Source organism: Lissotriton helveticus, chromosome 5_1 (assembly GCF_964261635.1).
Source record: "Lissotriton helveticus chromosome 5_1, aLisHel1.1, whole genome shotgun sequence".
In the NCBI taxonomy this organism is placed as follows: domain Eukaryota; kingdom Metazoa; phylum Chordata; class Amphibia; order Caudata; family Salamandridae; genus Lissotriton; species Lissotriton helveticus.
Window position 1 is genome coordinate 161,856,034 of NC_136065.1, and position 17,670 is coordinate 161,873,703.

Genomic DNA, 17,670 nt, shown 5'->3' on the forward strand with positions numbered 1-17,670 from the left:
ATTTAATAGACTACATTGCTGCTTTGTAATAATCTGGGCAAGTACAGGGTAGGGTTTACGTGACAATTGTCTTGCCTCTTAGAGCACTAATTGTTTATGTTTAAAAGTGATTACTTTTAGTAATCGTTGATGTTTAAAAACTGTTACTTTCAGTCGCTACTTCTCAGTGCTATAATATGACACTTTGATGCTAAACCTTCACATGTTGTAGAAGTGCGCATTTTTGAATTTGAAGCAACTTTATCACATTTTACCTGATGTTTGCTTGGTGATTGTTAGATTTGGGGATCTCTGGTTGACACAGGTAAGTACTTGTGACAACCAGGGACCCTCTCCTCTAGTCAGGGCAAGGGACTTACTCTTTAAAATAACCCCTGCTCATCCTCTAGGTTGCGTGGCGTGAGCAGACCAGGCTAATCTCGGAGCATTATGGGTTAGGCATTTGTAAATACACACAGTAACTCAGTGAAAACACTACACCAGGGTTGTATCAAAAATAGGTATTCTTTATATAAAAGACTTAGCACAAGACCCAAATAACGTTGTAAAATGAGGCCACAATACTATTTTAGGAAAGAGCGTTCTTGGTTACAAAAAATGCGTAATTTTCTTGTCCGACTCTCAACGTGTGGGAAACAAAGTCTAAAGGGGGCAGCACAAGCGTTGCGGACTCGTTGGTCCGTGGCGTTCTCACAGGGGTACGAGTCGAGTTACAGTACCTTTAGTGTGATGAGTCTGGCTCGAATGAGGCGTACGGGAAGTGAAGGCAAACCGAGGATGCTGGCGGCTCCTTTGCGAGGCGGGCCCCGGCTGCTGCAGGCATCTCGGTGAGAGGCGTAGAGCGGGGGGCTCGAGGAGCGAGGTGGGCGATGCTGGTTCTCTTATGCGTTCACGGCGTTAGGCGGCGTTCGAGCCATACCTTCGGTTCGGGGGCTGCTTTTCCGATGCGGGCGGCGTGGCATGGCGCAGCCAGTACGTGGCTTATGGGCCGGCTCTTCAGTGCGGCGCGGCCTCAGGGGTCAGGAGCGCGGTGTGAGGAGTGCGTCTCCAAAAGAGGGAGGGTGAGGCAGAGTGCGGGCGGCCCCAGCGGGACAGTGCGAGGGACGGCTCATAGCAGAGCGGGCTCACGCGGTGCGGGGTGGCCGGGCACAGGCGTCACAGCAAAGGAGGGGACGAGGCGCACTGGGGTCGCGGCTCCAGCGACAAGGAAGGTCGGGCAAAGTTCAGCAGCTCGTCCGCGAAGGCAGGAGGAGTCCAATAGTCCTGGGACTCCGTTCAGGGGGCAAGCTAACCCACAAGCCCTTGGAGATCTTTCAGAATGCACAAGTAGATAAAAGTTTCTTCAATCTTTTCCTCTCCTCTCGCAGCAAGGCACCCACTACAGGCCAATCCCCCAGGTCAGGGACAGTACTCCTCATTGCAGCTTTCCCAGGTCCTTCTCGTCGGGCAGAGGTTCTTCTTGGTTCCAAACAGGATCTGATTTCTTAGGAGCAGGGCTCCTATATTTATAATGCAAATCTTTTGTTCTCTCAGGCCAGGGGGCCTGTGCCTAGGTCAGTCCAGCTTCTGAGCACTTTGTTGACATGATGCAGGCTTCTGCTTTCAGTGTGCAGGGGAGAGACATCACACGCTCCGCAGGAGGTGGAGCCAGCATTGTGGTGAAAAGTACAGTCCAGGAGTACTCTGTTGACAGTCTTCCCTCTTTCTTTACAAGGTGCAGGGCAGAAACCTCAGACGTTCCACAGGGGGTGGAGCCAGCATTGTGTGGTAGAGCACAGCCCTATTCAGAACCTAGGTGCACTCCTCCCACCCAGCTGGCTGTAATCTTCCTATTCACCATCTGGCAGCCCCAGCCTGTCTCCTGGAACGCCCCAGCCCTGGCTGTCACACACAGAAACCAGACAGCAGATACACATCAGAGCAGAGGCAGGCTGAAATGGTTAGGCAAGCACATACCAACTTTCTAAAAGTGGTATTTGCAAACACAGAACATTAAAATAAACTTTACTAAAATATGTATTTTATTATTCTGAGTTCAGGCATACTAAACTCGAATTTCTACCATGTTCCCTGAGTCTGTTAGGATCATAGGTTGTAACAATTCTAACAGCCCATTCTGGCCTATGAGAACAGGTAGCCTTTCAATAGTGAAAAACGAAAATGGCTGTAATTCACTATTAGGACATGCCACACACATCCGGGCTTGTCCTACCTCATGCTTACAATGCACCCTGCCCTTGGGCCTACCTTAGGGGTGACTAATATGAAGTTAAGGGAAGGTTAGGGACTGGCAAGTGGATGCACTTGCCCGGTCAGCATGACAGTACCAGACTGCACGCAGGTTCTGCAATGGCACACCTTCGACACATTTTACAGGGCTGCTTCTGTGGGTAGCACAACCAGTGCTGCAGGCCCAATAGCAGCATTTGGATTTATAAGCCCTAGGCACTCCTGGTGCACTTTACTGGGATCTGACAGTAAACCAAATAAGCCAATCATGGAAACCAATCAATGTATACACTTTTATATAGGGAGCACTTGCACTGTGGCACTGATTGGCAGTGTCACAGTGCTCTGAGCAGCTAGCAACAGCAAAACACATGAGGCACAGTAACAAAAATGGAAGGGAGACCCACGCCAATGGTGCCAGGTCTAACAGTGATTTACCCAGCAAACATTATTAGGGCTCGGCTCGTGCACGGGCTTTAAGATGCGAGCCGGACCCTTGGCTCTGGTCTCCCTGCAAATTATTGGCTTGTCCACCACTACTGTTCAGGGTGTTACGCCACTTCCACACTAAACAACTGAGCAGCTGAAACACTGCATTGGTCGGTGTCAAGGCAGAGCCATCATTCCACTAAAGACGCATCTCAAGAAATATCGTAGCGCTAGAACCATATACAAATTGCTACTCACAAACTATAAAAAATTCCAAGCATTTCATTTTTAAAAGCAGACTTAATGATGTCAAATTACATTTCTGGGGAAGGACTCGCAGACAGCCGGGTGTTCCATCTGTTTCCAGTTTTCGGCTTTGTCAATATTTCAGCTTCGGGCTGCAGTCAGAAGGACACGATTGATCTAATGTCGCCAGTGAGAGAACGGATTAGATGGCGGGTAGGGTGGGTAAGTACATTAAAGGAAAATGAGACGGTGTGGGGAGACTGAGCAGTTTTCTTGAGACATGCCATGGAAGACGGGACCATGCAGTGGGGTGGAGGGAGAGCTCATTTAGGCACTGGCAGGCAACTTTAATGCAGGATTAAGCAGCAACTACTGCAGGACCCGGTGGTACGCAGTCCAAATGGTAATGACATTGCGAGGGAAGAGCGGGAGGAGGGGATGGCTAAGGCCTGCAGAAACAAAGTAATACTAAAGAAAAGAGAACAATCATCTTACCTCAGACTGAAGGAAGCTGCGGTGGTGTGGCCCTTCCTCCGCTATAGCCAAGCAGGCCGCCGAAGTGAGTGGCCTTTCTGTACACCTCGTAGGATCTTAAGCTTATGTACTAAGGGTGCAGCAACAAGGCTGCCACTCCAGCCCAGAGCCAACAGTGGGGCCTCCTTCACAGATGGCTGGAGAGACCCCCCCTTTCACTCCAGCTCCACATGAGTAGACATCTCTCCCAGGCTCCCACCTTCTCAACCGACCACCGTCTTTTCGATCCTAGACGAGGAGGGGCGTGAGCTAGTAACGTCACGGGCGCCTCTCACGAGTACACAAGCAAAGGTATAAATTGGGATTTGTGTGGAACAGCAGCTCGAAGAAGTAAATGGGCCCAAAATTGCCTGAAGTAGCTCCGATTTTGCTAAATTGAGAGCGAAAGTAGTGCTTGGGTCTGCGTTAAGTGATCATGTGTGACACCACTGAGCCGTGTTCAGCCGCGGGCCACTGTCGCGGTTGTATGGCCCCCCGCACACATCTTCAGTCTGGGGACATTGCGCATCCCTACTGCTGCGCTATTAACACCCCCACACCGTTCTGTGGGCGTAATGACCAGCACTTAGCGCAAAGGGCAAAAGAAATCAATCAATCACAGAAGCTGGACGGCCATTTATCACCAGACCCCCGGGGTCCCAGGCCCTGCAGGAAGGCAGCACTGCACTCCACTGCTAGTAAAAGTACACCTGTTTAGTTTCAACAGTGAAGATCCGTTTCTGAAGCCTCTCTGTCCTTCACTCTGTTTGCGATGAACAGAAGAGCCTGTATACAGCTGCAACACTTGTTTGGGATGCGCGGCCTGGTGCCACGGCATCTTGGTCCAGGTGGCGATGTCTCCGCCATTCATTACGTGGTGCGCTATCAAAAGTGGATGGCTTTGTAGATTTGCGAATACAGACCATCGCTTTAGGGCGAAAGACGGGTCGCTGTATGGTTTTTCAAACCTGCTAATCACATATCACCAACGTCTGCTACCTAAACAAAAATGAGCGCAAGATACCGTAAAAGCGTGTACTGGGGAGCGTCGAGGCTCACATGTCTCAATGTGAATCCAACAGAAGAAATAAAACCGCTACTATGATTAAACGTGCGGTTAATTAAAGAGCTGGGCCCGCTATTCACATTCGGGGTCGGTTGCTAACTAAACATGTCTGGAAACCTAAAGCAACAAGCGAGGCAGGCTGCCGGCAACAGGGGGAGGTGCGTGCACCAGTAAGAGGGGGGGGGGGGGGGGGGGAAGAGGGGGACCTAAGCAATTCCCTTGCGGGAGCGATAATTGCTACTATATGGTGGCGCTCGCTCCTGCAAGGGAATAGCCACACGTGCACGCGTTGCCATTGAAGGCAATGGAACACGTGCACGTTTTAGCCTGAAAAAGGCAAACGATGGCTACAGGTCTCTTTCCTATGCAACGCATGCGCATTGCGTAGGCGAGACCTAATAAAAAGGATCAGGAAGTAGCAGAGCAAATCGGGGATTGTAAAGAGCTGGATCTTTAACTGCTTTTCGGACATTGCCTCAACGTCAATGACTCTTAAAAAAGGAGAGAGTTTATTCCAAGCCCTGGTGCATAGAACCAATAAAGAGTTACCATCTTGTATCGGGAGCCTAAAAGAGATGGACTCGAGGAGGTTTGCATGGGAGGAGCTTAAGGGCCTATTTTTAATGTAGTGAGTACATCTGGCCAATAAGTATCTCAGCTCTGTGGACCTGTAGGCTCTGAAAATTAATAAAAGGATTTTAAAAAACACCCTTTTATGTACTGGCAGCCAGTGTAGAGCCCTCAACACTGCTGAGGTAGATAAGCATCTCGGGCGTTTAAATACCAGTATGGCAGCTGCATGCCACACATCTTGGAATTTCTGAACAGTCTGTTTGGAAGAACTAACCTACATTATCAGTGTGCAGGCCACGGTCTCACTGGCCGCCAGTGGGAGATAGTAAAAGAAATGTCTTCTATGAGTTTAATAAATTAAAATCACATCCCTGCCTCTGCAAAGGCTTGTGAACGGAAAGACAGGAAGGCGTCAAATTTTACTCCCAGATTCCTAATGGTCTAGACAGTGGCGGGAGGATAGCGTGCCAAATTTGGCCACCGTTGGACTGGGGCAAAAGATTGGAAGTGCCAAGCAGCATAATCTGTTTTATCAGTATTACACCTTAAATGATTGGATTGCAACCACCGGATTACTGCGGTGAGGCAGTTTTTTTTTAATTTGATCTCTGAACTGAAGGATGTCTTATCCAAAGGTAGGATCCACATAGAAGATGGAGGCAATTGGGGAGATCAGCGGGGCCATATAAATATAAAAAAGAACAGGGCTCAAAGACGAGCCCAGTGTAATCCCTGATGTTTCTGTGGATGAGACGGTTCCTAACCAGACCATTTGTCTGTTATCTGTAAGGAATGATTTAGTCCAAGACAAAGCCATTCTAGAAATCCCATGGTCTTGGATACAATGGAGCAAATGTTTTATGGGCGCTGGTATCAAATGCAGCGGATAAGTCTAGTAATATCAGCAAGGCATTTTTCCTCCTACCAAAGTCAATTTAAAGGTATACGCAACCTCTAACAAAGCAGATTCAGTGGAAATTCTTGGTTGGAACGTGGAGCAAATGAGCGTGTACCAAAAATGCAGGTAATAATGAAATGGGTTGCAAATTGGAAAGAACTGTTGGATCAACTAAGGGATTTTTCTGCAGAGGTTTAATCACTGTCAGTAGATAATGATGTATTCAGAATTTCATTTTTCACAGGCTTGGCAATGACTTTATGAAGAAAGGACTGGGGCAAGGATCATTTGGCATTTCTGGTTTACAGGACAAATTGGCCTGATGTGACATTGCTGAAGTGGTTTTCCTGAAGGCAGTCAGTTTCAGTCAATGACATCAGAGGGATAACCACCACCGAGTCACATCAGAAGTATAAGGTCATAAATTCTTGTTGAATTTGTTCTATCAAGAACGCAAACATGTGATTGATTTTTGGGCATTTCTAAAACTAAGCAAACCCTCCGAATTGTAGACCTACTACCAATTTTGTTGTAAGTGCTTACAGTACTGATGTTCAGATAAAACCTGAGTAAACCATGGTGAGAATGCCCGAGATTTTTTTTTTTCTTCTCTACATGTATTACAGGGTCTAATTCATCCATTGTGTTAGTAATCCAATTCTTAAGATTGAATGTCTGCCGCCATATTACCCACCAAGTTATGACTGGCCCGAACCATAGCTATCTATTATTACCAGTGTAAAATATATATTCCAGCACAAAAGGCGTTGCACTCCGGGGAAGGTTATAAACATATGCAATTTATTTTGCCGCAAATGCCACAATTACTGACAGACGCGTTTTGAGCCCCGTAGCTATGAAGGTACAGGCTATGGACATACAATGGCTACTAGTTCAAAAGAAGCAGGGTGAAGGAGGGGAATCGGTGACGATGCTGATTAAAATTTCTCAGCAGAATTTAATCAGATAGTTAGAAAACACTGGAATTTTCTACATATGGACCAGGTTATTGGTCCCACACTACCGGTAGCTCCACATGTCGCACATCAAACTAGTACATCCCTTAAGGATCTACTGGTACATAGTCATTATACTGATGAAAGATCAGAGACACCCAAGATTACTGGGTCTCTACCATGTACCAGATGCAAAGTATGCAAGGGAAGTAGTAAGGTTAAGGAATAATAGGTCACAGGCAGAAGAAAATACCAAACAGATTATTTAACTCCTTAACTACAATTCTAACTTCATCATGTATTGCCTAGTGTGCACATGTGGCAAGAGATGTATAGGCAGCATGATGCATCCAGCAAAGAAAAGAGTGCTGGAGCATGTGCGGGCAATAGATAATCAGGATGGAATGTACCCAGTGGCCAGACACTTTGCTGCAGACCACAGCAGTAACAGTAAATTACGGCGTTTCCTATGCATGGACCACGTCTAACAAAATGAGAGAGGAGGGGACAGAGTCAGGCCTCTGAGACCACTAGTCAAGATACATCCTAGAGATGCAAACGAGAGTCCGGTGCGGAACCCAAAAGCGAAGAGGAGTTGTGAACGCATATAGGGTGGCAGCACATATTTAGAGAGTATTGGAAGCAATACACCTTTTAAGCACTAATTTGGTTATCACTTTTAGTGTATTATTACTGCACCAGTTCACTTTACACATAGGCCGGTATCTTACAAACCGTGGAATGGAAATTCCCAGGGAATCTAGCCCCATACAATGGACCATTGACCTTTTATTATTGATACCCTACAAGTGGCAACAACCAATACAGGGCATGATGGCTAGCCATTCATTATGAGTGATAAGCCAACACATCAGTGGTTGTCTGATAAATAGCGGACAGTGTTGCACCAGAAAAAGCCCACAACCAAGCTCCAAATGGCTGATAAATTCACACGTAAGAAAGCCACACTTTCTGTCCTGAATATCAGTTTTTAGTATGATGTGAGTATTGCTTAGAATGCAGTCACAGTAGTATGGAGTCCCAGAGATTTTCAGATTAAGCAATCATGTGGAGATAAATTGAAGGAATATACCTATAATCATATTTTCTTTAACAACAATAGGATATGAACGGCATTATTTATCTGATACAGATAATTAGGCAGCATGGGATTTACCTATTGTATTAGAGTTCTGAGGCACTAGGATAAGACAGTCACCACCGCAGCAAATATTATGATTGATTGACACAACATTTGCTAGCACAATTGTTTCTATGCCATGAAGCTACCGCCTAGCCATGTTTCATTATATATATAAAATGGGTAATGACGTGGACACACTGACATTGACAAAGGCCAGGGGGGCTGAAATGCGTCTGTCAGTAATCGTGGTATTTGTGGTGTAATAAACGACATATGTTTCCCCAGATTATGTCATCCGTGATATCATTTGAGATGTCAACAGTGATGTCGCTCACCATGTCATGTGAGATGAAATATTTGAGGTCAAAAGCAGTGCATTACATTGACATAACTTATAGTTAACTCAGGTAACTATAACAGGAATTTCTATGGTTTTGTGAATGCAAAATCTGAGCCTAACAAAAAGGTCACTCTAACCTTGGGTTCCTTCAGTGAATTTCCAAAGTTTTTTAGTTCTATTGCCTAACTGTCTCAACTTCACTTGTGTGACCACAAGGGCTCTGCGGATTCCTGCACATGGAAAAGAAGGTATTTAGGCAATTTCTTGAACCTCATGGGTCCCTCTGCGACTCCTCTAACAGACCCATGGGGCAGGGTACCTCTATCCTGACCCCTTCAATCACTATGCACTCACATTTTCAGGCCCCGGGATCATGCCCTGGTGCATAACATGATAGCCACAGCTTTCCTGTCAGGTTGTTGCCAGCCAATCATGACATTGCTTGCTGTTGGCACAAAGATTCATGGAGTGCTGTGATTGATCCTCAAAAGATCTGCGCTCCTGGATATGCAATTTTGGTTTTTTCTTCAATAACTCTGCAACTACTGAACAGATTTACCCCAAATCACAAAAAGGGCTCTTTCTGGCCCAAGAGCTAGCTTTCTGCCAAATTGGATGCAATGCTATTCATTGGTTTGGCTGAAGTCGTACCTAAATATGGCTAAATCCCCATTGACCTAGAATAGGGAAAATGCATTTTACCCCCCTCCTCTTATCTCCCACCGCTTGTTGAATCACCCTGAAATTTTCTAAACTGCAGCTGAAGTGAGCGACAAACTACTTTTGAACATTCCTAAAGTTTCGTCCAACGGTGCCAAAGTTATTGGCAAAACAAAAAACACTTCATCTATGGGAAAAGTTTGTCCTAGATATAACTACCTACTGGTGACTGCCAGTAGGTGGTGAGGGGGGGGTGCATGTGTGTGTCTTTATATATTCAAGAACATCTTGATTTAGCAAAGAAACAAAATCTTCCATTAACACTACATGTCTCCTTGTAACCATATATATATTTTTCTAAACATGAACTTTACTAAGGCAGTACACTGAGTAATATAGTAATATATAGTGTAAACATATTCACAATAAGCCAAAGACATCCTGAAAGAATAAATAAATATGAGCTCTGTAAAGTACCCTGCTACCCAGAGACAGTGCTGCGATGATAACAAAATGAATAAAATAAAATGGCAGAAGCCGTATTATATTAAGAACAAAACTATGCTGTTTAAGGACAAGGCAAGAGTTAGATAATGTTTTAAATTCGCACCTAAATCCTATTGGCTTTGTTTCTCCTTTTATTGTCTTGCGGTCCTATCATTACAATAATATTTTGTACCGTCTCGTTAATTATTATACAGGACTTTGATGAAAAGCACTTTAGAAAATGCTGAACAAAACAATAAAATACATTGGTAAGGCTCCTGCTTGAAGGCGGATGACGTTACCCAATAAATCTGTGATGAAGTGGAACACTTGAAACTCAGAATTATAACATACTGACTTCTGTCTCTCAGTAGAACATGTCCATCCACCTAAAGAGAGGTTAGAGCCAGGTAAACAGGCTTGTTCAAACTGAGATGTAAAAAATATAAAGGGCTGAAGATTGAAGCAAACCTAGATTACCTCCTCGCCACATCAAAGTTAGTGGGCACGTTGGAGGCACCTCTTCACAGCACATGCTCATTTAGAGAGCCCAATAAGGATTGTGTATAGCCGCTCCCCTATCTATGTGGGTGAGGACAACAGCCTGAACCACTGAATGAAAGTTCTCAACTATGAGGGGGGAAAATCACTTACGCAGCACAGACAATATTAGTGCACTTTAATGTCTTTTGATAGTGTATATAGAAACCATTTTCTGTACGCTGCATATTCTCGATGACTGATTTGACTAGAGTTCTTTCACTGTTTTTGCAATTTATCACCTTGGGTAGGTGACTTCCAGGTACTGTTTGTGGCTGTCTGAAAACTTGCCGAAGGTGTGGATTAAATTCTTTGTTGTGCTGTAGTATGCGGCAAAAGAATCTAAATCCTATCCAAGTTTTGTAAAGAATATCTACATGTGATGTGATGTACCTTTCGTGTTCCTATTGTTGTGGGTTCATATAAGTTGCCAAGAATTAACCACAAAGGGCCATAATTCAAGATGATGCTCCAGTAGCTTTCTATTTGGAAGAGTGAGGCCACTGGAGATATTTGTGTTTCTTTCAATGTTGGTGATTTGCTATGGGCGTCCCTTCCAGTAGTATCTTGGTTCCAGCATATAGAGTTCTGTAAAGTGTTTGCTAAATTCCACTGTGTTCTCTTGCATGCCTATGATTATAGACTCGTTTGCTTTTGCAGGTCATTGAGAACTGCCCAGTCACTGGTGTGCAGGTGCGGACGGATGACCTGGGTGTGAAGCGGGTGGCAGCAGTGGAGACGGAGCATGGAACTATCCAGACTCCCTGTGTGGTGAACTGTGCGGGTAAGATATAGCACGCCAAGTCCATTATGAAAGTATTTTTTTTATTAATGAAACCCTTGTGTTTTTTCCAAACTCGTTCTGGTGTGTTTTGCACGTTTTGTTCCTCAAGCAATTATTGCTTTTCAGAGAACACAGAAACCCCTAAAGCCTTTTACAAATGATTCAACAGATTGCACACCCCACATTATGTGGTTGTGGTTGCTTATTGTGCCTAAAGACAAAAGAGGGCAGTGATGTCCAGACTTTGGTTCTTTCCTTAATACTTTTGTTTAATTGTTTATGCAGAACATTCATTAAAAAAATATACAAACAAGCATTGGTAGTGCTAATAGGTCTGACTTTAAGGGATTGTCTCATGGTAATGTGAAGCATTACAAGTAAATAGCATGAGAATGCACATTTTTTGTGGCTGCACACAACTTCTATCCAATGAACTCCTAGCTCCTAACATAAAGGTGGAGCCAAAACCCCTCTACTGGGGATGGTGATTCTCACATAATTGTCTGACGACAGCTGCATTGTTAAGCTAGTCCATAAAAAGTGATTGATGGACTGATTGGGTTGCTTCTCTTCTGGTTCAGGCAGGACGTGTCCTGGCAGTTTGGACTGGACTATTCCTACTGGACAAGGGTCAAGTTTGATTTGCATATGCTGACTCCAAACTGAGATGTAAGGTGTGAAAAATAACTCTGGACTGGGGTGCAGACGGAATAATTACCAGTGCCATTGATTAATTAAAGCATTCCATCCATCTCTTTTTTGTGTGTTTTGGTGCAGCACCCTGTGTGCGACCGGTAGGCCCAGGAATATGGTCCATTCTCATTGTGCCTCTGGAGCCAAGCTCGCCTGACTGCCAAGCCCCAATCAGGACGAAATTGGATTCTGATTGCTTGTGTTCTAGCTCAGCGAGGACCTGGCCTGGCTCCTACCAACTAGACTGTTCCTACTGGACCACGATGTTAACCGATTTGCATATGTCCGAGGCCAAACTGAAGTAGCAGAGGTGGCATGATGTGCAAAATAATGATAGACTTGGATGTGTCCCGAATAATTACCAAAGGGAGAAATCTATTCAAGCATTCTATCTATAATTGTTTTAATATACTTCATATTTTTCCATATTTCTAGGCCTCTGACAATAATTGTTTGGAACCTGAGTTGACTGTATGCAATCCTGAATCGTCTTGATGCTTTCCATAAAAAGACATTTTTAAACAAAAAGGGGAAGAAATCTTAGTAGCACCTAGTTCTGGATCATTAGTAAATTATTTTTCTATATTAATAATAACTTTTGAGTGTTACTGCTTGTGCGTATGAGGATTTAGAGAGCACAACTCTAGCTACAAAGCAACAGAGGGCTATACATTGCAAATACTTAGGGTAATTTGATGCCTGTTTCTAGCTGAAATGGAAGCCCAAGATCTATTTGCACCATGAAAAGCTTTACTGATTAGTTAGTGCCTGCTCTGCAAAGCTTGCTCAGTCAGGATCATGCCAGCTCACCTCTTGACTAGCACAGCTGTATACAAATGGGAAATTGTGTACTCTGAGCAAAGAAGTTGTTCAAGGTGCCCTCTTACAAGCACAAACGTTGCAGTGCAGGCCACTTGATTTTGTACTCTTGCAGCCCCTAGTTGAACAGTATACCTTCTAGGCATGCACCCAGCATTTTAGATTATGTATAGCTGGAGAAGCTGTTTTGTAGTAACATGCAAGACTGTCCTATCCTCCTATGGATTATCTCATGCAGGATCTTCTTTTGCTCATGTTAACTTTCATAATTGATCAGGCACAAAAGAGTGATCTTGAGGTGATCGTATGCGAGGGCACCAAAGTGGGCAAATGTTACTGGAATGTGAAAGGAACAAAGCCCTTAACTGGATCCACTCATTCCTCTAATGTAGAACGCAGCGAGTCAGAATCACTTCCTTCCTCTGAGATTCCACACCAACCACCTGCAAAGTCCCCCCAAGGATCCTCCATCACCACCACCCTGTTCAACGTCTACATGGCCTTGCTCGTATCCATCGTCCGATCACACGGACTCAACATCGTACCGTACGCAGACCACACTCAACTCATCCTCTCCCTTTCCAATGAACCCAACATCGCCAAACAACTTTCAAGAAGGAATGGAAGCAGTTGCCAGATGGATGAAGAACAACTGCCTAAAACTTAACATGGACAAAACCAAAGTACTTATCATAGGGCCTCACCCTATGCCTGGAACGATACTGGATAGCCCCCCACCCTTGGGTACCCATCCCCACCCATGGACCACGCATGAAACCTGACTTTTTATTTTCTTTGCTGTGGGGGCAGGGGGAGGGGGAGGGGGGAAGGGGGAAGGAATTCTCCTCTGAATAGCGAAGGAGTCCCCGCTGGACAAATTAAGGCAATTCTGAAACACTCTGCCAAAACATGTACACACTGATTATGAGATGAAATTATGATTTCTGTGCAGGAATGAGTTTGTGTGATCAAAAGACTGAGTTGGGCACACCCCAACTATTGTCCGTGATATATTTTGGCGGGTAAAGCCTGGTATAATTTATCGAGTGGGAGGAGGCCTTCTAGACTGGACTCCACTGCTGTAACTATTGAATCTGCATGTCATTCTGCCTTTCAAGTGCTGGAACTCACAATAGGAGGAATTTATCACACCTGGTAAATACCTTCCTTCTAGGCAATGGCATTTACGGAGCGCAGTAGATATCACACACTATTCCGACTCTGCCTAATCAGGTGCTTTAATGGTTTAAACTACATGTTGCTGTGGCGGAAGCTCAATCATTTAAACAGGTAGGGGAGTAAATGTATGACTTTTTTTTTCTTCATTGGGTCCGAGTCCTCTTAGATGTAGAATGTGCAAATTGAGTACGGATTTAGAGCAGGCCTGGGCTACGCAGAACTCCGCGAAGTTCCACGAGTGGTGGAGTGCATTGCGAACTGCAGTTAGTGCTGGTATTCCTGCCGCTCAGGTAGAAATTCTACCCAAGTGGCAGCTCGCGAACTTAGCGATCGCGAACAGGGAAAAAAACTCTGCTGCACATCGCGAAGAAGAGTTTTCTGCACTCTGTGAGCTCTGCGGAGTGCAGAAAACCCCTCAAACTCCGAGAACGGAGCGAAGTTCACCTCCCAGGCCTAATTTAGAGACGAGGGGCAAGGCTAGGGAATCCTTTTCTTTGTACATTAAAGGCAGCACGGGCAGGGATCACCTTCCTAGCAGAGAACATGGTGACAAACAATAAAAGAAAATGCCAAAGGAGAAAATAAACCTTTATTTGCACATAGTGAACAGTGAAACCAGAATGCACCAATCCATAAAAATCGACTGATTGTTATAAGCGCTGTGCAATGAACTAGGTGATTTTTAGAACCTTATAAAAACGTATAAATAAAGTAAAGCTGTTTTTAAATTCCATTGAAAATATTTTCCTTTTCCATGGAGTGGTTTGAGAGAGATGAGCATTTCCCATCTAAATTTGAATATTTTGAAAGCAAGCTTACTAAAATGATTTTTGTGGCAACCACACTCAACTACAATGTGGGAGAGAAAGAAAGAGAAAAAAATAGAGAGAGTGAAAGAAAACATGTAGTCCAGGCTTAGGATTATCCCTAGTTTGCTTCTGGGAATGAGGATGAAGCTGTGTATGATGCTATCACTAGTATGAGAGTGACCAGTGACATCTAATGCATTGTGCGGGGTATTCATCAAAATCCCATTATCTACATAAGTACAGAGGACCTGAACTGCTGAAAAGCACACTGCCTCACCCTCACCCATTGTTAGAAATGGGGGTCTCTCGTTTGCAATGGTTTCACCTTTGTCCAAGTAGGGACCCTTGCTTCTAGTCGGGGTAAGGGAGTTACACCCCTAGACAACCCCTGCTCACCCCCTTGGTAGCTTGGCACGAGCAGACAGGCTTTTTTCCAAGGGAGTGTGTAAAGCATTTGTGAATATATACAGTAACACAGTGAAAACACTACAAAAGGATGCCACACCAGTTTAGAAAAATAGGTAATCTTTGTCTAGACCATGGGTACTCACAAACATTCTCTCGGGGGGCCAAATTTACAGTGTGGTTTGTGGCCGAGGGCCACACCGGTGGGGGCGGGGTCAGTGGGGGAGGGGGTGGGGCTATAACAACATAAAATAACGGTGACTATGAGGTTAGACACAGGCCCCTGCAGCGGACGCCTTCGTCCACTGAGCCACCAGACCCGGCATGCACACACATCTCTCTCTCGCTCTCTCTCTGTCTCTCTGTCTCCCTCTTCCTCCCTCCCTCCCTCCCTCCCTCTGCCTCCCTCCCTCACTCCCTCTGCCTCCCTCCCTCCCTCTGTCTCCCTCCCTCCCTCTGTCTCCCTCCCTCCCTCTGTCTCTCTCCCTCCCTCTGTCTCCCTCCCTCTGTCTCCCTCCCTCCCTCTGTCTCTCTCTCCCTCTCAGTCTCTGTCTCTCTTTCTGTGTCTTTGCCTCTATCTCTGCCCCTGTCTCTGCCTCTATCTGTCTCTGTCTGTCCCCCTTCCCCCTGACTCCCTCCCACTGACTCACTCTCTGTCTCTCTTTCTCTGCCTCTGCCAGTCTGTCCCTGTCTCTGCCTCTATCTAGCTCTGTCTGCCCCTGCCTCTATCGGTCTCTGCCTCGATCTGTCTCTATATGTCTCTCTCGCTCACTCTCTCTAAATCGGTCTCTCTCTCTCTATCTGTCTCTCTCTCTATCTCATTCTGCCTCTATCTTTCAGACAGTCCCTGTCTCCGTCTGTCTCTGTCTAGCTCTGTCTCTATCTCTATCTCTATCTGTCTCTGTGCCTCGAGCAGTGCACATGTACTGTCTACACATCCCCGTCACCAGCCCAGAGACAGCCCCCCACCTCTCCCTGTGTCATGTAAAAGCCAGCTCGTTTTCTCTCTGAATTTGCTGCTTTGCGGGGTTTGTGTCTCACCACTGGGCCTTGGGTCACATCTGTCGCTGGCTTTAATTCTGACTCTCACCCCGAGCTGTCAGATCAAAGCCCCCCCTTTGGTGCCAGTCACCCGTCCGTGTAGGTATGCATGCATCAATTATATATAGCGCCAACCTGGCGGCGAGCATTTGTGAGCTGTGCTGTTAGAGCGGAGACCAGGCCTGAGCTCACTGGCCTTGGCTTACCCCTCTGACTACAGGCTGGCGAGAAACATCACATCATAGGCTCTTAACGCATACCTCACCCGGCTCTCACTCCCTGCTGCCCTCCATCACCTCACCCATCTCTCACACCCCGCTGTCCTCTGTCACCCTCTGTCACCTCACTCCGCGTGTGTGGCAGTCCGGGCTGAGACAGCTTCCCGGGCACACATATAGCTGCACCTGAGACCATTTACGTGTTAATGAGGCTTTGTTGTATTTCACCTCTTCTTCGCGCCCATGCATCTCCACTCTGACTATCGCTGGAATCGCCCGGCCCCCATAGAGCAGAGTCTCTCAGAGTCCGCACTGCTGCACCCGGCGGTGTTTGCTGACACTCTTAAAAAAAACAAAAAAAAACACAGGTACGATGTTTGCAAGGTCTGCAAGCCGCCGAGGAAGGCTTGCAGGCCGTACTATCAGTACCCGTGGTCTAGATCAATCAAGACCAAAATGGCAAAAATCCAACATACAGTTATTCAAATATGACTTTTAAAAGGTAAAAACAGTTCTATCCATAGTAAACAATGGATGCGACACTTTCAACACAAAGTACCTTTGATGTGTCAAAATCATAAGCAAAAAACAGCCACAGGGAAGGTGATGCATCGGTTTGGTGCTCCAGGGGATGTGCTGCGTCGGTTCCTTACTGCCACACAGGGGAGGTGGTGCATTGGTTCCTTACTGGAGAGGAGGTGATGCGTTGGTGTCTTACTGTGCATGAACGTAACTTCTTACTGCGACCTTGGTGTAGTGACAGACTTGCCGCCCCAGCGCGATGCGTGTAGATACTGGATGCGACCATTCTCGATGTCGCGGTGACACGCGGGCAGTGCGTCAATATCTCCAGCCACGATCCCACGATGCGTTGGTTCTTGCAGCCACACAACAGCTGCTGCATCGGTTTCTTCAGCTGCAGAGCTGCGATGCGTGGAAATGAGGGAGAGAACCGCAATGCTTAATTTTTCTTCGGTTCTTACAGTTTTTCTCAGCTCCCAGTCACAGGAACAACCTCCAGAAGTCCAGAATTGGAGCAGGCACCACCTGGCAGGTCAGAACTCCCAGCAAGGGAGTTCAGGGGGGCTGGTGGTGAAGTCTTTACATTCCTGAGACTTCAGAACAGGAGGCAAGCTCTACTTCAAGCCCTTGGAGATCTTCAAGCTGGATACACAGCACACATCAAAGTCTTTGTCTTCTCCTTGGCAGAAACAGCCACTGCAGGCCAACCCAAGAAAGCACACAGCAAAGGTAGAGTTTTCTCTTGAGTCCAGAAGTAATCTAACGTTCTGGGCCTCAATATTTATATAGCATTTTCCTTTTGTTCTCTGTAGCAGAGCCACTCTCTGCTCAGTCCAAACAAGTTATGTCCTCTCTGGTCCAGCTTCCTAGCAGTAGTTGGAGACAGCATTGTGTAAGTAGACCAGGCCCATTCAGGTGCCAGGAAATCTCCTCCCTCTACACTAAATGCAGCCCAGATCTATTCAAATCAGCTCTGAGTCATGCAGGGAAGGCAGGACACACCTCAACCCCCCCCCCCGTGGCCATCTGAGAGAATGCAAATCCTCAGCCCCTGTCACTCCAAAGCTAGACCGTCAATCCACAACCCAGCAGAGGCACACAGGATGGCTAAGCAAGAAAG

General features: G+C 46.0%; 1 protein-coding gene across 1 annotated transcript in view; it reads left to right on the plus strand.

Moving 5' to 3' along the window:
• Positions 1-17,670, plus strand: part of SARDH (sarcosine dehydrogenase) — a 741,717-nt gene that overhangs the window by 72,614 nt on the left and 651,433 nt on the right. The window contains exon 5 of the mRNA XM_078641957.1: positions 10,741-10,864. Coding sequence (XP_078498083.1) covers positions 10,741-10,864 — 124 coding nt within the window. The remainder of the gene's footprint in view (positions 1-10,740; positions 10,865-17,670) is intronic.